The following is a 22496-nucleotide window of genomic DNA, read 5'->3' as shown; positions in this document are numbered from 1 at the left end:
TGACTGAGGAGGAGCTGGAGGTCCTGTGAAGAGCATTCCAGAGAGGGAATGGCTAGTCAAAGGCCCTGAGGTCGGGAGCCAGTTTGGGGTGTTCTAAGGACAACCAGGAGGCAAGGATGGCTGGAACAGAGTAAGGAGTAAGAGGGTGGTGTAAGGGGAGGGCAGTGGGTGTGGGACTATTTTGTAACTGCTGCATTCCCAGTGCCTAGAATAGTGCCCCACAAAACAAGAGTTTGTCTGATGAGTAAATGAAGGTAGAGGTTGGATGTAACAGAATGATAAAACCTATGAAGGACTCTATAATCCTACCTCTTCCTACCCTTTCAGTCTGCTGTGTCTTACACAAAGAGACCCTTCTTTTTTAAACCACAAATACACTGGGAACCCTTTCATTTCCTATCAGCCTTGTCTCCAGGTCTTCTTGCAAGTTTTAGTCTTGAAACCCTAGATAGCGTTATATCTGCTCTGTGAATCAACTCAAAACGGGATAATTGCTCCTTCCTCTGAATTCCCCTAACGTCTATAACGTGTGTCATTTCTTAAGGCTCACCGTAATAAATTAAACAACTTATTTACCACAAACTTTCTTTATCCTGTTTCTCCAATCCAGTGTGGCCTTTGAGGGCAGGGGTTTCCATCTAGGTTTGAAGTCTTAGGCTCCTGAGGGTTGGTGTGCCCATGACTTTTGCCCAGAGAGACTACTGTTGGTGATCTCAGCACCTTCCCATGGGGTTGACTTCTGTGGCTGGTGGGCTGAGGGCTCCTGAGGTTGGTGCTAGTTGGATCTGTGAACCTCCCTCTGCTCCCTTGGCCGGGGACAGCTCCAGTGGTCCCAGGGGCACACAGGAGAGCAAGGGAGAAGGGACTGGAGGAAAGAATGTGGATGATGGTCAGCTTGTTGACCACCTTTAGTTTGTTGAAAATCATCACCATGACACAAGTCAGTAAGTAAAATTAGTAATTTCCTTTCCTTTAATGCATCAATACCTTCACCTCATATTCAAAGCACAGCAAGTGATTACTGTCTGCTTTGTGGGAGAACAAAGCATTGACTGGAACCGACATTTTAGATGTGCGAAGGTGGCTGTGAAAGATAAGAACCAAAATAAAACTGAACAGATGAGAGGTAGCAATAGCAGTTATTCAAACCTCAGGAATCCAGAATGTAGGAACCATGAGCAGAACCTTGACAAACACTAAGTTCTGGGCATAAAGTTTAATTATCATGTAATCTTTATAGTTGGGTTAAATTAACTATCACCTGGGAAGACCTCTACAGATGCTGAGAGCTTTGATGTCCAATTTAGGAGATCCATGTGCTTTATGTCCCCTACAGGGACAGGTGAACTTCAACTGTGAAGCATTTGATTGGCATGGTCCTTTCATTTACTCACTGCTTAAAAAGAAAAATAAATAACTTTTTTTTTAAAACTGTTGGGTAAATAAAAATAGCAATAGATACGATCTAGCCTGAGCAAACAGACCATCTATCAATAAGTGAACACTTAGCCAAGCTATTTTCCATGAGACCCACGAAGCATTTCTAATTGAAACTTAACAAGCTACAAGGCAGCAGATATTCCATTCCAATCTTCAGCTCGAGAAGGGAAACGGGCTCTTGCATGCAGTCACTGAAGCTTTTTAATTTAGCCAGAAGAGAGTGTGACTGTTGTGTGGTGTAATTTTTTTAATTGCTGAAGTGTCATTGTTTGTTATTTCAGATTTATTGAAACATGTAAATGCCACATGTAACAGAAGAGCGGTGAGCCTTGTTCCAGTCTAATGGCTTAATCTTACTAATCATGATAATATATGCTAGCGGGAGTTGGGAATATTTAATAAAATATGTAATAAATTTGTTGTGCTTACATTTTAAGGAAATTAATAAAATCAGCTTCACCTGCAACACGGAAGACTTCTTTGGTTTTAAATTTGTATAAATAGCACAGAGATGATCATTGGACTAGAATGGATGTACCTTTGTGAGGAGCGTAGTCACTGAACACAGATGCAGGCGTGCTGGCGCGGAGACACAGCGCACTGGAAAGGGAGGTAAAGACACTGTGTTTGTCTAGGTTTTCCATGTTTGAGTCATTTGTGTGCACATATTTTTCACTGAGGCTTCTCAAGCCTCAAAGGAGGCAGTGCAGAAATGGCCACCTCCATTTTACAGAGAGAACCCTGAGGCTGGGAGAAGTGGTCCCACCTGAGATCACAAAGGTGGAGCGCAGGCCACAGGCTCCCCACCAAGTGCACATCAATCATTCGTAGGGAATGAATACACATATTCAAATGGACAGGGCACCTCTGAGGCCTGGGTTCTTGTTCACGGAGCCGAAGAATGAACTTTGCAAACAGTCAAGGCAGGAAAGTCAGGTCAGAGGCTTTTATTTAGAGAGAAAGCAAGAGAACAGAGCTCCCAGCTCAGGCCAGGAGGGGACAGGAGCGCCCCGGGTGGTGCATTGTCTGGGGGTTTTATAGGCAGTTGAGAGACAAAGGGCTAGGGATGTACACCAGCTAAGTGGTCTCAAATGCTTTTGAAGAAACACTAAGTTTCTTATTAGTCATCCTGCTTATTTACAAGAATTTTACCTCTCTGATTTCCTCCCAGCATAGCAGCTTCCTGGTCTGGGAGCCTATCACTCAAGGCTGCCTGCTTTGCTCCCAAGGTGGGCTGAGTTATTGTCTATTTGTTAAGAAATTTTTTTTAACTAATTGGGTTTAAAGATGGAATCCGTCCTGTTTTTACTAGTTGTTTTGGGCTTGCTTGCTACATTGCCTAAATGGCAACAAATCATTTGTTTAGGGCTGGAGGAAGAAAAGCAGCACTTGGGTAAAGTCAGAAAAATAAGCTGGGCCCCCCTCCGTAGGCCAAAGCAAATTTCACAATGGATTATCTTGCTTTTGTTTTTTTTCCAGAGGCCCTCACCCTACTCTGTCTAAGCCCATGGTCCCTGTCTCACCTCCACAACTTCTGTCAAAAGGACTCGGGCAACTGGAAAAACATCATGACTCTATTTTGTTGCAGAGGGTGGACGGGGTTGCTTGGGCGAAATCCCTCTTCCCCTTTCTCTCCGCAGCTCAGGTGGCATTTGTGGGACCCAGCCCTCTGGTTTCAGCACAGCTGCACACACAACTTTGCATACATAGTATTTGCTAAGCCAGAGCTGAAAGCTGAAACATGTGACATTCATAAAAAAAGATGCAAAAGGGTAGTAGAGGTGAATGACGGTTACTTAAAGTCAAAACCTTGGTGTTTTGTTTTTTCTTTCCCTCCCTTCCCTCCTTTTCTTAGAACAATGGACAGCTGTCCTTTGAAATTCACCAAGCAATTCTGCCGGCTCCAAATAAAGGGCAGGTGCGGGCTTGAAATGGTTAAAAGATAACGGTTAGAGAAAGAGTAAAAGTCTCAGGGCAGCCCACGCACCTCCTAGGTCTTCCCCGAAGGCTTCGTAGACCGGGGTCCGGAGCGCGCGCCATCCGGTGGGGTGGCTCCACCGCGCACCTTGCCTAATGGTCTTGGGGCAAGTTTCGACCTCGGTTCCCCCACCCCCACCCCCAGCCTCCCCAGTACGATTCCAGCCAATTCCTCCTGGGCTCTAGACGTGTCACTCTAAAGCTTTCTTCGGCTTCCCAGTGGGAGAAATCAGAGAGCAGGTGCATCCCAACTGGCAGCCCCGCGAGGGTCAAAAGATTCGCGCCAAAGTTGGGGGCAAACTTGGGGGCTAAGTTCCCTCCTCGACGACCACCGGCGGCCCGCTGCTCCCAGGAGCGCGGGGATGGGGAAGAGCAGGCGGCGGCGTGCACTTGTGCCGCCGCTGCATCCTCCGCGGCTCCCGGGAGCGGAGAGGAACAGGTGCCTTTTCTCCGACGCCCTGAGCGGCGCCGGCTGCACCTTGCCCGCTGCGCGCAGCTCCCCCCGGGCACCCGCTCGCCGGTGGCGCCCCCGCTCCGGGCGGGGGAGGCAGCGGCTCGCAGGTAATTATTGCCAGCCGGGCGGCGGCGGCGGGGGGTCGGGGGGGCCGCCGGCGGGGGCGGGCGGCGGGGAGCGGGCATAAAGGGGCGCGGCGGCCCAGCCCCGGCTCCGCGCAGCATGCCCGCCCGCGCCCCGCCGCGCCTCCCGCGGCCGCCGCCGCCGCCCCTGCTGCTGCTGCTGCTCCTGGCCCCGGGCGCCCGCCGCCTGCGCGCCGAGCCCGGCGACGGGGCGCAGACCTGGGCCCGCTTCGCGCACCCTCCGGCGCCCGAGGCCGCGGGACCCCTGCACGACACCTTCCCCGACGGCTTCCTCTGGGCCGTGGGCAGCGCCGCCTACCAGACGGAGGGCGGCTGGCGGCAGCACGGCAAGGGCGCGTCCATCTGGGACACGTTCACCCACCGGCCCCCGGCGCCCCGCGGCGACCCCCCGGAGGCCGGCCCGCCGTCGGGCGCCCCGTCCCCGTCCCCGTCCCCGCCCGCCACCGGGGACGTGGCCAGCGACGGCTACAACAACGTCTTCCGCGACACGGAGGGGCTGCGCGAGCTCGGGGTCACGCACTACCGCTTCTCCATCTCCTGGGCGCGGGTGCTCCCCAACGGCAGCGCCGGCGCCCCCAACCACAAGGGGCTGCGCTACTACCGGCGCCTGCTGGAGCGGCTGCGGGCGCTGGGCGTGCAGCCCGTGGTCACGCTGTACCACTGGGACCTGCCGCAGAGCCTGCAGGACGCCTACGGCGGCTGGGCCCACCGCGCCCTGGCGGACCACTTCAGGGACTACGCAGAGCTCTGCTTCCGGCACTTCGGCCGCCAGGTGAAGTACTGGATCACCATCGACAACCCCTACGTGGTGGCCTGGCACGGCTACGCCACCGGGCGCCTGGCCCCCGGCGTCAGGGGCAGCCCGCGGCTTGGCTACCTGGTGGCGCACAACCTCCTCTTGGTGAGTTGGAGGGGCCAGGCGGAGGGCCACCAGGGGGAGCGGGCCTCCGGGGTCCCCAGGCGCAGGAGGGGTGCCTGAGCCCAGTTAGCATGTTTGTGAGGTCACTCAGGGCTCGCGAGGGGGCGGCCCGAGCAGCTGGGGCTTCCCTCCCAAGGTGCGGAGCTGGGAGCGGGAGGGAAACCCCGCAGTGGGCGCGCCGGTGAGTGCCTTTTGAGCCTGTTTGTCAAAAAAAAAGAAATCAGAATCACTTTCTCCAGGGAGAAGAGGGCATCTCTTTCTCTGGCTGCAGAGGAATTCCTAGAGGTGCAGCAGGGAGGATTTACCAGTAGTAGCTGAGGGGAGAAGAGGAAGCAGGATGGGTGAAAGAGTCAGGTGTGTCGGGAGGCTGCGCCGGTAGTACTGCCCTCTGCTCGAGTCTGTGCAGGTGTCAGGATTTCAGTGTCAGTCCTGTAAACTCTGTCTTGTGTGGGGCACAAGTCCACATGGCAGCAAATGCCAAGGGTTAAAATTGCATCACCTGGAGAGCCGGGTTTAAACTGCTTCTGGAAATTCTTTCTGCATCCACCAACCTTAAACTTTAAACATCAGGGCCCTGAAGACCCACTGTACGATGGTAACCAAAGCTAGCCATAAAACGCAGAGACAACTAGAGGGTGGTGTAAGTTGTGTGATATAAATTATATTTCCAAGGCACTTTTTCCAGTTGGAAGGATTCCTTGGGGATGAGATTATTAGCCTGACAACACTGATTTTAGCACCTTTGTGGCAAAAAGCTTAATAAGTGCTGACAGCAGGAAATAGTGTTATACCACCATAAAGTTGTCTCCCAAATAATTCTTCCTCCACTTTCTCCTTTACTAATGTTCGGGCTTAGGTCCCACAGACCTGAGGGCTCATTTACGGTAATCTCAGTTGTTGGTACACTTTGTAGGGAGTTTTGTAACATGAGAGAGTATTTTCTGGGTTTGTGCAAACGTTTTAGTAAAAGTGTTTACGTGTATGACTTTTGGTAACTCGTGGGCTTACTAGAAGACCTAGTTTTAAATTTATATTTAAACCACATATTTTGAACAAACTGAAGACAAAGACCACGTCTACACACTTTCAGCTGAAGTCTTAGATAAATTGAGGCAGAAGAGTACAGGTTATGGAGTTGACTTAGTGCCCTGAGCTGCTGATAATGTTGTAATGATGCCCTAAGTTAGATCGTGTGTCACCTCTGCCACACCTGTTTGCTACCACAGATCATAAAAGAAGGTTGGGTTTGTTTGACAAAAAGATTGTGATTTTTGTTATTTCATATTGATACATATCTTTTCCTTAAGATATTTTAGAGTAAATGGTAATAACTTGCTCATTTTGTCAATCCTTTTAAGGAATCACAAGACCCTAAACACCTGTTTACGGTTGGAGATAGAAAAACCGTGGGAAGAACTGGCCCCTCTTTTGAAGGAAACATGAGCAAATTCCAGTTCATACCAAAAACATACAAGAGATTCGTGGCCCAGCTGCAGGACCTAATAGAGTATTCCTGCAGAGTCACTACTGTAGATTTAAATCATGTGTGTTCTATATTTAGAGTGCATGTAATCTGTATGTATAGGAAAGTCATCAATTATTAGAGCAATTTAGATGATCATTTCACTTGTAAGATAAGGATTTGGAGAGTTTTCTGGCACTTTGGTAGTTTAATCAACGTGTGTTTGATTCTTGTGCCTACTCTTGGTCCTTTGATGAACTTTCCAGTTACATTTTTGTATCCTTCCACGAAAAACTTGCTAAACACTAACCATCCTTCCCAGCCATGCAGTGGACTTTGTCCTCGTAAGAAATTAGTAACAGGCAGACACTGTTTTGCTGATGCTGAAGTGAAATGCTAGTTGCTGTAAAATATTAATCTTGCTTTCAAATTTCTTTGGTTTGGAATTTAATCATTCTTGTATGTTGGGAGGAAGTTGTCATTATCAAAGGTGGTTTCCATATGCCATATTTTCATTATGTTTTCAAGGTTCTTTCCCAGTGTATGTATTGGGGGGAAGGATAGGGAAGTTTTAACCTTATTTGAACAGTTCAAACATACTCTGTAGGTTCTGGTAATTGAACATTTTGGTCAGCGTTTCAGCTGGGGTTTAGATATTGCAGTTAGGGGCCACTGAGCCCCTAGCATATTCATTTGCATTTGGGGATCTGATGCTGGGGAAGGACAGAGGTGGCCAGTGTCCCTTCCCCACTCCATTCTGTGCTTCCACTAATTTACAGGAGGGCTAAGGAGACCCTCTGGGGAGACTGGAAATCCCATCCCAGGTCAGAGTCATTTTGTCTGCTGGCTGGGAGTTACAGGGAGCAGGTCAAACAACCTGCAGAATGAGCAAGGCGGGCTCTTTTCAAAATGGAGGGCTCTGTTCTTTTGTGAGTTCCTGGTATTGGGGTAAACCTTGACAAAAATTACCTGTGTGTGAGTGTGGGTGTATGTATGCAAGAAGGATTGCCCTGCAGAGCTCTGAGACCCCGGCTGCTTTGCTCACATGCATACACCCCAGACAGGATGCACCTTCCTCTCTGACGTGGAGAGGGTCTGCTGTGCCTTCACAGCTCCCAGAACACTCGCCCTGAGGCCTGTGGCTGGGAGTCCAGCCCAGCGGTGCCTCTGTTTTTGCTCTGCCCGTGGGTTTCTGAGAGGACCAGGGTGAGCTGAAGATGCACCTGGGCCCCCCAGGCAGTCCTGCAAATATTTGTACAGGGAACCTGTGGGAAACGACGTCTTTGACTTAAGGAGGTGGGGCTAGATGATAACACTTTGGACATTAATGTGCAGCACACGCGTGGCGGGTACAGAGCACATCAGCGTGGTGTCTCCAGATCTCGTGCCCCAGCCCATCGGTCTAGCCTCTATTCCTCTTGACACACGTCCTCAACTTGGCTTCGAGAACCCCACCATCTCGGCTTCTTCCCTCAGCTCACAGGCAGGTCCTTCTCAGTCCCCTCCGCTTACTGCTCCCACCTCGCCTGGGAGCACTGGAGTGTCCACGGCTCCGTCCCGGGCCTCTTCTCTCGATCCTCTCCAAGTGATCACTTGGACTCCTCTCTAGATCCTAATGGCTCCAGACGTTGAGCCTCCAGCCAGAACGTCTGTCCTGAGTTCCAGGCTTGGATAGATGACCGGCTTGTCCCCTCAGATGTCCGCCAGACCCTTCGCATGTAACACATCTGAGAGCAAACTCCTGTTTTTCTGTCTGCATTTTGTCAGCTCTGTCTTTTCGTTGGCTTGGGCCCCAAGCTTGAACTCCTCCCTTTTTTGCACATGTTATTTTCCATCTATCAGCAAACCCTACACTGCCTTCGGTGTATCCAGAATCCAGTCACTTCTCCCCTTAGGCGCAGCTGCGGGTGCAGGCCCCTGCCAGATGCTGCCTGGATAATGTGATAGCCTCGTGCTGGAACTGCCTGCACCCCAGCAGTGCTCCACGAGGGATGTTCTCAAGGGCATCATTACGTGCCAATAAGACAAAGTCCCTTCTTGGTTAAAATCCTACCTTTTCCTTAAGAACCAGCTCACAACACTTTGGGCCCCGTGCCTGAACATCATCCCTTCCTTCTATGCAATCCCACAATGCTTTGTTCCCGGGCCTCCTTCCACACCCTTCCTTTCATTTAGCCATTGGCCTCCTTTGACCACTTCACTAGCCAGACAGTCCCTAAGTGGGGAGACCGTGGTCATGTCATCTGCCCTAAAGTGCCGTCTCGCCCTTGGTAGGTGCTCGGTAAGTGGCTTCCAGCTTTGCCTTTGCCAGCTGAGGCTCCTAGGATCTGCTCTCTCTGTCAATCTTTCTAGCCACCTTTGGGTGGGACAGGGAATACCACATCCTAACCAGACAGGAGGGATCAGTAAACATAATGGGGCTGACCTGACATTTTCAGTAAAAATTTAAAGTGTATCATTGTATTTGCAACTCCCCTGTAAAAAGTTCCAACAATTAAAACCCATCTATATAGTTACTGGGCAACACGGTGACATTTCCAGAATGGCAGGTCGAAGAAGTCGCCCGGCTGGCCTAATAATAAGGTGCATATATGGAAGTGACTTTGTTATCTGGTTGAATTTTTGTTCCCCAAATAAGTGCAGGCAATTTATCTTATCGATACATGCTTGATACATGCTTGAATTATATATGATATGTACTTTTGGGAAGCACTTTACTAACTTCTCTCTTTTTAAAATGCATTTGGTGCATGGATGGAATAATCAACTGGGTTGAAAGACAATAGATTTTATAGAATAACTGCTGAGTTCAATCAGCGATAGTTAAAATATCCCCCCAAGAGCTCGACTCACTCTTTTTTGAATATCTGATTGAATACAGTGTTTTTTGAAGGTTGCAGTCAAGTCAAAGAAAAAAAAGTTAAGAATAGGAAAAGAACTAATAAAATAATTTAAAAATCATAGCACCGTTTAACAATGGCAATTAGTTTGAGGTGAAGAAAAGAGGGAAAATACAGATTACTAAGCATTCCAATGATGTCAGTGTGCATTGCTTCAGTGCAAAATAATGAATGCCCAGCTGTAACTGAGAATGCAGTTACTCATGGCTTTGCACACAGAGAGCTCTTCTGAGTTGTCTTAATTTTGCAAGCAGTATGCTTGCTCTAAGCCAGACTTTTATTATAATTAATTTGTACAGGAGGTGCCTTTCTTTCAAGAACTGTTATCTTTTTAAGGCATAGAGGAGATTTTAGGTGTAGGAGTACAGAATGTATGTCTATTGGGAGTACAAGAAATGAGGAGTGGGTGAGTAAGAATACATAATGTTACTGAATCCTCCGAGGTCCACATCTTCTCAGGAACCTGCCAAGTTATACTTGTAAGCTATACTTAAACAGACAAGTGTAATCTACCTTTTACGTACTCTCTCTTGATATTTTATGGCTACAAATTTAATTGCAGAGATCATTACACCTCTTCTTCCCTTCTGTCTTGGGATAAACTTACTTAGCCATTCAAGACTTGACTCAAATTCTGCCATTTTGTGATAATAACAGGCAGAGTGGATCATGTGCTCCTTTGTGGCTCCTTGAGGTCACAGATGATACATCATATTTTTAAAAAAATTCTTAGTGCTTGTCTCAGTCCTTGGCACAGAGGAAATATTTGATATAATTTTTAATGAATGAATGAATAGATGTGAAATAATCTCTATTTCAATATGTCCTTTTTACTTTCTCGTAGACCAAATACATAAAGGTCTGCTTTCTCACACAGTATCAGGGAACGAGTTTTGAAGAGTAAGAACAGGAAAAAAAAAATCCTTCCCAGATAGGTATATGACCTTTGTGCGTTTCCAGGAAAAATAATAACCCCATTTTATCCAGTGGACATGGAAAGAGGGGAAGGGAGAGAATGTGGCCTTGTAAGTGCCTGAGCTGGTGGCTGCACCATCCCTTCCACTTACATCCTGCTGGTAGGATGCAGTCACGTGCTGTAAGGAGCCTGGGAATGATTGTCTGCTGCAGAGCTGCTGGCTCAGCGAATACTTGCTATGCTGGAATCAGGTGGGAACAGGTCATTCTGCGCAGCCAGTGATCTTTGCCAAACTCTCTACCTCCCAGATAGATTGTAGAATTGAAACAAAATTATGGATGTCAACATGTCTCAGAAAATGCAAAGAGCTCTACAAAGGTGAAGTATGAATTTATTGTCAAAAATAATAAAAAAAAGCAAAAGTACTTGAGAAATGGTCCTGTTGAGCTGTTTAGAAGAAAGGAATTAGACAAATGCTTTAGAAATTATTGTCTCACTTAATGTCTTCATTTGAAACCTGTAGCATTCAGTGGGGGGAGATTCAATGGGTCTGCAAGTTTTTCAATAGTGTTTGACCAGAGATTTTTCAAATTGTTTTTGAAATAACCTATTTTACATAAAACATATTGCCAAGTACCTTTTTTGGGCCCAACTTGGTGTTTAAAATAAATACACTAAAGTTTATGACTGCTATCATTTGATGTATTGATTAAACTGAAGATAAATATTTAGTGAATTCTGTGGTCCCAGTCAACAGATTTCTTATGAATAACATTATTGTTTGAAGTAGAATGTCGGAATATCCTCCATGAAACAGCATCTCTGTAGTTTGACAAAATGCTCAAAATAAACTGAAAGCAGTGATGTACATTAAGTTTAAGTACCATGGTTAAACAATGATTGTTTTCAGGTCTGTAAGTACACTTGTATTTGATAATTAGAATGTTAGAATTCGAAGGGATGGGGAAATCCTAGGTCAGATTTCTCTCCAGGACAGGCTCCTTGCAGTGGCCCTCCGGGGTCCTCTAGCACCTACTCCACTATTTGCAGCGAGAGTTGCTGAACTCCGCCCAAGTCTCCCATTTCTTAACCTTTTACATTGAAAGAAGCCTGCCTCTGTACACAACTCACCCTGATGGCTCTTTGCCTTCGTAAAATCTCAAAGAGTGAAATGAATTGCTTTTTCATGAGACAGCTTTTCAAACATTTGGAAAGGCCCTTCTAGCCTATGAATTTTCTCCTTCATGCTGACGTCTGCTCCCGGAAGAATTAGGGGGAACGGGATGTGCAGTTAGGACCCAGGGCTTGGGAGCCGGCTGTGTGGCAGGTCAGCGTATGGCTGAGTTCTGAGATTGCAGAGGTGACCCCTGAGAGGGCTCTGTAGCTTACACTGGAAGGTAAGGTCGGTGGGGGGGATGGAAAAGTTGTCCTTCCTGCCCTCCAGCAGGGAGGGTCATGGTCTTCCAGGGACACGATGTCTCAGGTGCCTGTGGGGCCTGCCTCCTCCCGTCGTCCTTAGCAAGGGGCTGCAGATGGGTGTGGACGACTGAGGGCTAGGGGCCTGGACCCTGAAGAGAATAGGGTCCCCTGGCTCCTGAGGTGTATTCTCTGGTTCTTTTTGTAAGGGCCCAGGGGGTGGCTTTAAAGCCACAGTGGGGGCAGAGGCTGGGCAGGACCCCACGTGGCCTCCAGGGAAGCCCTTTGGGAGATGCCCCTTCCTCTTCCTCCACGGCTCTCCCTTCTCCGTGGGTTCCTCAGCACAGGATCCTGTCCCTCCAACCCTTTCCCCCCACTGACCTGAGTTCTTCCAGGGTGCCTGGCACCCCTTTACTCCCTCAGGCCTTTCTGCCCTCTCTGCTGAGTGGGGGCAGGGGGGCAGGGCCTGGCGCTCTGGGCTCAGGTATGTTTTCTCTGAAATTACCTGAAACCGAACACAACTTGTAGCGTGGATACTTTCTTACCAAAGCGCACTACTTGGGCTGCATGAGACATTCAGTTTCCTCGTGCTTACCCGGCGTGAGTTGTGTTTACCGTGAACCAATCTCCTGGCCCTTCCCGGCCCTTCATGGCCAGAGTTAGGTTTTCAAGCCTCCTGCACCGACAGAGGACAGAAGGCCTTGCTCTGAGCTGCGGGCTTGTCCCAGCTACAGGAGGGGCTGGGGCTGGGAGAGGGGGGCAGTGTCTGAAGTTTGGGGTGGTGGATCTCACGCTACCACAGAAAGAGGGATAAGGAAAGGCACCTGCCTCAGGCCAGGGAGAGAAGGTCCTCGAGTAGTTACATTAAAATGTGGAAGCGTCTTAATAGAATTAAGTACCAAGGAGAGTGTGGGCACCAAGGAGGGCGGGATGGGTTAGAGGTTCGGGGAGTCAGTAGCGGTGGGGGAGCTGTCAGAAGAAACGACACTGATGAGGTCAGGGACTGGCAACCTTTTTCTGTAGAGGGCTGGGTTTTCGCTTTGCGGATCATACAGGGGCTGCTAGAATACTCCACTCTGTCGGTGCAGCAAGAAAACAGCTGTGGGCCCCACGAGAAGGAATGGGCTGGCTGTGCTCCCGTAAAACTTCACTGCCAAAGTAGGTGGCGGGCTGGGGTGTCGAACCCCAAAGTAGGAAGGGCCTTAGGCCTAGGAGACAGCCCCCTGGGGACGGTCAGGCCAGTGAAGCAATGTGGCCATTCACACCACAGGCTGGCTACTTGGAGTGGCGGAAGCCTCAGGTGGGAAAGGAGGTTTTTGCAAGGGCAAGAAGTTGGAGAAATAAGTCTAGAATATTCCAAGGCATCTCTTAAAATTCAATGCACAGAACAAATTTTAGCTGCTGCAGATGTTTGGCGCTCATTTCTTGTTCTGGACACTGAATCACGTTGACATTGTCCAAGACGTTAATGGATTTGACTGTCGCTTCCCTGAGGATTTGGATTAGTTTGGACTCAGCTAAAACCTCTCCGGCTTTTACAATTTTCCCCGTGTGAATTACTGTGAAGCCAGACTTCCCCTGTCATCTCCATTTGTTTAGTTTTGAATTTTTAATCTTCATAAATTCCATTTTGAATGTGCAAAGAGGGTTACCGCAGATGGTGGGTAATTCTTAAAAAATGGGAAATAACCTAAATATTATCAAGGTGGTCAGTTAAAGGAGCAGGTGGTATATGGGTATGGTGGAATAGTATTCAGCTATTAAAAAGGTGTGGAGATTAAAAAGCTGCATGTGATATGTTAAGAGAAAAATGCCAGTTATGTTACATTTTGTACGTATTTCTGCTGTGCAAGTAAGTGTGAGTAAGGTGAGCTCTTCACAGTTCTTTGGCTGTGCTGGGCTCTCTGTGTCCACTTTTCCCCCCAGGTCCCTTCCCAGACACGCCCAAGCCGAGGTTTATTATTCTTGCTTTCTGCTCCCATGAACCCCTGTACTGGCCTCTAATAATACTTAGTACATTTCATTCAAATGATTTGTCTTCGCCCAACAGACCTCAGCTTTGAGATGCCAGGAAACATGCTCATCTTGCTTTCCGTATGATTCTCAGAGCCTGACAGGGCCTGGAGAAAGGGGGTGGCAGACATCTGTTGAATGGATGAAAGAAGGCACGTCCCCTCCTGCACCCCCAGATGTGAAAGGGAAAGAGGAAAACGTTAACGTTTTCTAGATGGTGGGATCATAGGTGATTTTTTTTTCTTCCTGGTTATCTGGATTTTCTGTTATTTCTGTAAGCAAAATGTATTGCTTTTGTGATGGAGAAACAGTAAGTGGTATCTCTGGGAAAAGATGGCAGATTAAACTTACCTAATTGTTTTTTTTCCTCTCTTCAAAACCCATTGAACTTTAGTAAAGAAACTGTTTAAAAAAGAGAAAAAAGGGGTCTAGGGAGAAAAAGAGGGAAGGAAGGAGGGGGGAGAGAATCCCACAGCGATGGAGAGAACAGAGTAGCAGCAGCCTTTTGGAAGCTCAAAGGCAGACGGATGAGCGTTGCTCGTTTAGCGGACCTGAGGAGGCCGTCTGCCAGGCTGGCAGTGGGAAAAGCCAGGAGCCCATCCTGTGACTGTAGAGTCTTCAAGAGGCTCAGAGATGGCAAAACCAGATGTTTGGGGACTGGGAGTGCAGGAGACAGTGCTAAGACGAGGCGCTGCTTAAGAAACAACTAAATTTCTAGATCCCTTTCCCCCAGTCTTTGTTGGTGGGCATCTGCCCTTTCTCCATTCAAGCAGAAAACTAGGAATTAATTTTCTGGAGAGAACAAAGTGGAAAGTATTCAGACTGAGGGTCAACGGGCATATTTGAGGGCATGAGGACAGTCCTGAAAATAAGACTTAAGTAAACTTAGGCAGCTGAAAGCTGAGCCCTCTATCCCTTCCCACCCCCAGCCTCTCCCTGTCCTGGGGCTCTCAGAAGGTTGGCGGTGTGCCTTTCACCTCCAGGCAGGGACTGGGAAGGTGTTCTCCAGGGAATCTGGTGAGCAGCGGCAGAAAGACCCAAGACACCGATTCTAAAGATTCCACCACAAATGGCAGAGACAGAGCACTTGGCAGTGCAGCCCCAAGTCAGCAAACCCCACCCACACGCTCAGACCCTCCAATCAGGTGTTTCTTTAGTTTCTCATTCTTAAATATGAGCCGCCAATCAAGGATCCGCAGACACCCGAAGAAAGGCTCTAACATGAAGTGTTGAGAGCCACACAAATAAACAAAAAAAGCAACTTTGTAAAGAGGAACCCAAGATTATACAGGGAGAAAGAAAAGCTAAAGAGAAAAGAAAAACAAAACATCAAAAGATATGAACTCCAGTTACCAGATAAGTAAGTCACAGGATATAATGTACAGCCTGGTGACTATAGTTAATAAAACTGTACTGTGTATTTGAAAATTGCTAAGAGCATAGATCTTAAAAGTTCTCATCCCAAGAAAAAATTGTAACTGCGTGTGATGGATGTTATCTAGACTTACTGTGGTGATCATTTTACAGTTGATACAAATATTGAATCATCACGTTGTACACCTAAAACTCATGTAATATGTGTATCAATTATACCTCAATGAAGAAAAATAAATTAGGAAACCCCAGGAGATAAGGGGAGATATTGCATCTGCAAAATAAGAATAAGATAATACAACAAAATAGGGAGAGTAAAAAGAACATTTGCAAATTTAATGCATTATAGCAGAAATGAAAAAATGTAATAGGAGGGTTGGAAAATGAAGGTGATAAAATTGGTCTAAGAATATAGCAACAAGGCAAAGAGATGGAAAGTAGTGGGAAAAGTTAAGAAAATTAGAGGTACAGCCTGAGGCCCAACATTCAAATATTAAGAGTTCCAGAAAGAATAGACCCGGTGGGGAGTGCACTGGAGTGTCACGCCTGTGGCCCCCACGAAACCCTGCTTCTCGGTATTCATGCCCCATGTCTTTGTCCTACACAGACTGTGGGCTTGACGGCCGGATTTGTTCTCTCAATGGGCAGTAGCCCGTGTGATGCAAGCAAGAGCTTGGTAAGTATGTTCACACTGGAACCTCTCTTTCCAGATCACTCTCTCTTGGAAGCCAGCTTTGGTCTTTGGGCTGGATGACTGACAGACATGAAGCCACGTGGAGAAAGACTTGCAGGGGTCAAAGGCCCTCTTGGACATTCTTGCCCCACTGAGCTCCCAGCCGAATGCAGCTCTGTCTGTGACCTTTGCTACATCACAGGGAGCAGAACAACTGCCCAGTTAAGCCCAGTTCACCCACAGAGTCAAGAGAAATAATGAGTACTTGTTACTTCAGTCCCATTATTGGGGTGGTTTGCTTTGCAGCAATGGGAAACTGAAATAAAGAGAAAGGAAATAATGAAATAATTCCAAAAAGTTTCCTAAACTGGCCATGGATTTCCATATTGAACACGAAGTGCTAGGGGCGTCATTTACAGAGCATACCTGCTGTCGTGGTACGGGGTCCTTCCCCCTAGGGACGCGGCCACCTCTCCAGTCAGTGGGGTACAGATCTGAACATGGACTGTCAATGGGAACCGAGCAAGGGTTCATGGCTTTGTATTTTGTGTGCCCTATTAACCATCTACACAACTTCCCGTGGAGGTTAGCAGCCCGTCCTCTGTGCCATTGTGACAGTATTTGTGGCCTACTGGCTTCTGGCTTTCAGCACCACCCACTGCCTGGTCTCTGTTGCTTCGGGGTCTCATCCTCCTGCCGGTCACAGCAAGCCCGGCTGTGTGACCACCTCCCCTCCCGTCAGCCCTGGCCTGCAGAGGAGAGCTGCCACCGCCGGATTTCTTAGTGATGCCGGTGCTCCCTGACTAGCGTGTTCCTGGTGGCCTCTGTGGATGGCGTGTCCCCTTACCTGGCACGCCTGTGAAACGCGGCTTGTTGGGGCTCCCATAGTATATTCATTCCGGTAGGCCTACTTCTCTCAGCTTCTTTCATTCCTTCCTCTTTCGGCTGTCAGGGCAACTTGAGCATTTCTGCCCACTCCTCATTGGCCGTCACTTGCTCTGGTCTTCTCAGCCATCCCAGCAGACGGTGTGCACCCCCCCATGGGCTCCTTGGCAAGGCAGTAAAGCACCTGTCTGGAAAAGTGCCCCCCACCGAGTGAATGAAATCAGTCTCGTCCAGTCTTATATTCCAGTCCCTTGGTCCAGGACCTGGACACTTCAGTCCCAGGGGTACCGCTTGCGTTCCTGCCAGGGCAGGCTCCCTCCTGACGCTGCTTTGGGGTCTGGCTTTCTTCCTCCCTCAGGCCCATCAGTCTCTGGGTAGGTCACACTTGGATTTAACCCTAGTTACAGCCTCTCAGCTCCCGAGGGGGCCTCTGTTGCCTTTAGGGGGAGGCCTCTCCCGCCTGGGAGGTGCTGTCTCTCACTAGGCCACCACTGTAGGCCTTGAAGGTTCTGAGGGGTCTGAAGAGCCCAGGTCCTCAGGGGCAACTACTTCCCGTGTTTCAGAGGCCCAGGGTTTCCCTGTCTGCACTCCAACCTTGACGTAACAGACCTGCCCTGGCTGAGCATTTAGAAAACTGGAGCTCTGTCGGGCCCTAGTTCTGATGTCAGGTTGAAGTTGAGTCTATGCTGCCACTGCAGGAGATAAGGGCCTCTCTGTCACCTTCCAGGGACACCCTCTGGCTCTCATACTAACTGCTTGTTAAAGGACCCCGGTTTCTCATTCTCCCTCTGTAGGGTCTCAGTACAATATAGTACGTGCCAGTCAAGGCCTCTCTCCGCATAGGCACTGGAATGCCTGGATCACTGCACCTGTGCTGACGTTCTCCACCACCAGGACATTTCCCCAGGTTACCACTGGTGAAATACTTAGCAGTTGGGGCACCATCTTGTGCCAGGGGACCATCTGTCCCCTAATGTTACTCAGAGAGGCATTCTCTTTGCTTTCCAGAAAGTGAAACCTTGGTTGTGTTTGTCTGGATCTCCTGGGAAGCAAAGACCAAGACAGGATTAGATGTGCAAGACATTTATTGAGGGACTCAGTGTGGAGGATGAAGGAGAAGGAACCAGAGAAGGCAGCCAAGCCTTTAGACCGTGGTGCATATCTGACACCTGTGAAAGAGAGTGTCAGGAAGGAGACAGACACTCTGTCTGGGAAGAGTCTCAGATGGCAGTTTGGGCCTACAGAAGGTCCTGTCAGGCCAACGAGGGGTCCTGGGGCAAACATTACCTGAGGCCCACAGCTTGCAGGCTTGGGTCTGTGTTAGTATCCCTGCAATGTTCAGGTGTAAGGGAAAACCTTTGAGGAGCATGGCCTCAGGGCCGAAGCTGTGGTGTAGGTTCAGAGGGGGTAGCAACTGGTGTGCAGTCAGTCATTCACCTCCTAGCAGGAGCATAGCACATTTTTGTGGCTGCCACGAAGACCAGTGAGGAATGCCGGTCGGGGGACAGGAATAAAAATTATTTCCAACCAGAATCTGATATTTATGTAATCTATCAATCATTCATGAGGGTAGAATAACAATAATGAGATTTCAAGACATTCAAAGTCTCAAAAAATCTTCCATGAACCTTTTATCAGGAAGTTATTGGAGGATGAACCCCATTTAACATGATAGAGACAAGAAAGAAGAAGACGTAGGGTATACATAACAGTAGGTCTAACCCATAAATGTGATGATGAATTATAGTCAGCTGTGCAGCAAACTAAACACAACCAGTTCAGAGGGGGAAAGCTTCCAGAAGCGTGTCTCCAAGAAAAATACTGGAGGCTGAGGTGACCTTGTAGAAGTTTGTGCTGAAAGGCTAGTGGAAAGTATGGGAAGAATTAGCCACAGGCACAGAGAAAACCAAGGAAATGAAAAACCAATGCAATCATTAACTTCAAGGAAAACAAAAATAAGAAAGAAAACATAGTCTTAAATACCACATTAGAATGCCTAGCTGTAATTAATAGTCATGTAGACAGAATAATGTCAGTACTGAATATTAGCTACTCAAATCCAAACCTGCTATATAACTAAATTGGCAGTGTAAGAGTGCTAAATCCCCACTACCATGATAGGAAGTCAATGGATAAAGTATGGAAGGATGGAAATGTGTATATTTCAAAACTGCAAGTCCTAAGAGTCAAAGGTGGTTACAGGGAAGTGAACTGGGGAGAATATGGGGGGCTGTCATTTTTTTGTTATAAGTTGCATTGAAAGAAAAAGAAAAAAAAAAGATATATTTTTGCCATAACTTTAAAACACAATTTTGCTAGTTTTAGCACATATTTATAGCATTTCAGCCCATAGAGCTCTTTTTTGAATCAAACTCTGGAGTTTTTCCAAATTTTCAAATCCATGCCTTGTGGGTTTTCCTCCTTCTGGTAATAAAGATGTTGAAAAGAAATAGGACTATTTCTTTGTTTATCACCTTCCCTCAAGTGGGAAACTCCCATTAATCAATGTTTCAAACATCTATCAGTGTTTGGCACCTAATAAGCGACCAGTAAATTTGTGTTTACTCAATAAATACTCCTAAAATATAGTCATTCAGGCATCAGTTATTCAAGCATCAGCAGTACCATCTTACATATATCCCCCTTTTATTGTGGACCCCAGGAATATCTCAAGAAGGTCTAGCAAGTGTCAAAATTGTTACATACAGAGATATGTCTATTGTATTCCCAGATAAGCTATGCAATACTATAAAAATTTCCTTGAGGCTAGTTTGGCAGATTTATTTTATGAATCCATGTTGCCTCCTTGTTATCTTTTCTTCCTTGATACTGATGTATTTTTATTAACCCTGTAACATAATTTTTCTCATGGGTCTGTTGTTTCCAAAATGCACATTTTCTTCCCCTTTGTAATTAAGAAAAATTCCATCTTTTTAAGGGTCTTATTTTCTGTGATCCCTCAAAGTGACTGATGACTGTCCCACAATCATAATTGTGAGTTCTTTTGCTAGAACTTTCTTGGAGATGATGAATTTGGAATGGCACTCATACTCCTGGTGTCCTTTCTTCCTGTAATAATTAGGATCCGAGTTCAAGAATATGGTCTGAGGATAGATATGATAGAAGGACAAGAGGTTACAGAACCCAGAATGCTGGCGACAGTAGTGAAACTGATGCCTCAAGACAGATAAAGACAATCTGAGAAAGACCCGGAAGACATGGGCAGGAATGATGTGCCTCAGAAGACCTATAGCAGATTAAGGAAGTCAGGAATTGAAACCATCATAGTCCATGATCTCAGAGTGCAGTGTTGGGGTAATAAACTGATTTTAGAAATAAAGCTCTTTTATATAGATAAGTTCAATCAATCAAATATTATTGGGTGCTTGTACTTAATATACAACTAACATATTGCACATGGTTTGTAACCCCAGATTCCATTACATTCAGATACAGTTCTGCTGAGGAAGTCCCTTGTGGGTTGACACCTTGACTGATTCATGATCTTCTGAGTGACCTGTTGCAACGTGTAATGCCTAACAGGTTTTTATAATTGAGTGAAGTGGGCCAGGGGTAGGAAAAGTCATGACCTTTGGTGAGCATTTGCCCCAAGGAAATCCCTGTCAGGAGGGGTGACGTGTGGTCTTGCCAGATTCTCTGTGATTTCAAAAGAGGCTAGAAATTCAGAATTTTGTGTGAAATTTCCTGATGTTTAAAGGTTATCTCAAAAAAAGAAATGTTTTTAAGCATTACAAAGGCCAAACAAATCTTCTCCATAGATTTTGAGCTGATAACCTCTGACCTACCACATCTGGCTGCCCCAAAAGCTGGCAGGACCGCGGCTCCACGTGCTGCCGAGTGCATCCTCCACGTTCCTCTGCCTGAGGTTCTCGCCCAGGGCTCTGGCTGTCTTCAGTTCACCTTCCACCAGAGTGGTGTTCACAGACAACGGCATTTCCCCCAATCAGATGGTTCCGTGTGTTGGAGAACGTGAAGTTCTGAGCATAGAGCTCCTTAATGTGTGGGCTGGGTAGTGCCAGGTGGTGGATCCTGCAATATTAAATACATAATGGATGTTCATTTCGGCTTATTTTATTAGACAAGATAAACAGGTCTTTATCAAATCACTAGACAATCTACGTAATCACAGAGAATGCTCAACCCTGTCCCCACTCTCAGGCCCGGACTAGAGGTTTACTCCCAGGAGGAATTGAAAGAGAGAGAGAAGTAGAACTTTGGGGCGCTGCACGGAGCAAAGGATTGGGGGTGACACAGAGACAGACATGGGGCCCAACTGGAATTGTACCTACAAACTTCCTGTCACCATTCAGAGCCTCTTCACTCTCTAAGCAGATGGCATCTGTCTTCACTCTAATATTTCCCTTCTTTGGGGGCAGCTTTTTTCCCCCCACCCTGCATAATATTTAATGCTCTAACGATTCAGGAAAAGGGAAGATTTTTTTTCCTCTTTGAAGATCCCGAATGGCTCTAAAATAAAGATCTCACCCACTGGCATTAGGGGGTGGGTCCCCTAATGAAACAACTGGCTTCCTGGCAAATCAGAGGGGATCGTGTACTCTCTATAAGGCATTCCCATGCATATAATTCTGACCAGTTTTTAGTACTTTTCTTTTAGATATGAATGGACAGCCAAGATCAAAAGATATTTGAGAAAAGTGCTCAACATGAAACAGAGAGAATAAAATAAACAGAAAAGCAAGCCACGAAAAACATTATGCAGGAAGTTAAATACACACAAACAGAAAGAGGAACTATCAGAGAATACTAAAAAAAAAAAAGACAGATCATTGACCTGCAAAGCCTGATTTGCTGAGGCAAATGTGTTTTCCAAAGATAGGCCATCCCCTGGCTCAGTGATCTGCTTGAAATGCCTTTGTCCACCTCCCTAGGACCTGCATATCTCCCAATATGTGGGTTAGAAGCCTTCTCCTACATGAAGATTCCCTCAGCAAGGAGGATCTCTTTCCTCTGAATCCCTGTTGTAATTTTAAAAATTCTTGAACATCAGCCATATGACTGTTGAAATAAAATGTTTAGGAAAAGAATTGAAAAGTCAAGTAACACAAATGACCCTGAAGTAGGTAGTATAAAGTGACAAAGAAATGGAAATATCAAAGAAAGGGGAAAAATCCTTAGGGCGTTTTGCTTCCAGCCTTGTGCCCCAATCATTCTGTGTATCTGTGCCTTTGATCCCTCAGTCTCTGCATAATAACTTGCCCCTTGAGTGAATATTTGCTTAGTGAAATAATGATTACATAATCACCCGTAGTATGAAAAACTGCATTTTGATGCAGGGCTCTTACTTTTTCCTGTGTAATTTTCATTTCTGAAAAATGAGAGAAACCCAGCCATCTCTCAGGAGGAACCCGCGCAGACGCTGCCTGTCTGTTCCGTTGTGTTTATTGCTGCTCTGGAAGTAAGGAGGATGGGCGAGAGAAAACGGTGTCATTTACAATTTGATTAAAAAGCTTTTTTCTTTTTTCTTTTTGGTTTTCTTTTCATGTTTAATCCCTGCAGTTTTAAACTTTCCCTTTCGTCACAGGGAAGACAGATCAAGCAGCCGTATTATTGCTGCAGTTGGTTCTCTGTTCTGGAAACACCCTTGCAGGTGTTCAACACTGTTGGCTGCTTCCGCTCTGACTTCTGCCCCTGCCCCCCACCCCCCCACCCCACCCCAGCCACTGCTGAAGGTCTTGCTGTTGGGCCTTGGGGCAATTTTTTCCTGACTCTTCCCTCTGCCTGGAATGTTCTCTCCACCCCATTCTACCTCCAGATCTGCAGAACCAGCGCCCTCACCTCCTTTAAGCCTGTCTATGCTCAGAATCTACTTTCCCTGAGCCGCTTGGAACGTTTTCTCCCAGCAACACAGCCTTTGGGGGGAGTAGAGGGGGCTGCTGCCTGCC

General features: G+C 47.1%; 1 protein-coding gene across 1 annotated transcript in view; it reads left to right on the top strand.

Annotated features, from left to right (window-relative positions):
- Nucleotides 1-4092: 4092 nt before the first annotated feature.
- Nucleotides 4093-22496, top strand: part of KL (klotho) — a 72522-nt gene continuing 54118 nt past the window's right edge. Inside the window, exon 1 of the mRNA XM_036904758.2 lies at nucleotides 4093-4915. Within this exon, the coding sequence (XP_036760653.2) occupies nucleotides 4094-4915 (822 nt within the window). The 5' untranslated portion in view covers nucleotide 4093. The remainder of the gene's footprint in view (nucleotides 4916-22496) is intronic.

This window comes from Manis pentadactyla, chromosome 2 (assembly GCF_030020395.1).
Source record: "Manis pentadactyla isolate mManPen7 chromosome 2, mManPen7.hap1, whole genome shotgun sequence".
NCBI lineage: Eukaryota > Metazoa > Chordata > Mammalia > Pholidota > Manidae > Manis > Manis pentadactyla.
This window is presented reverse-complemented; position numbering and strand designations above follow the sequence as displayed.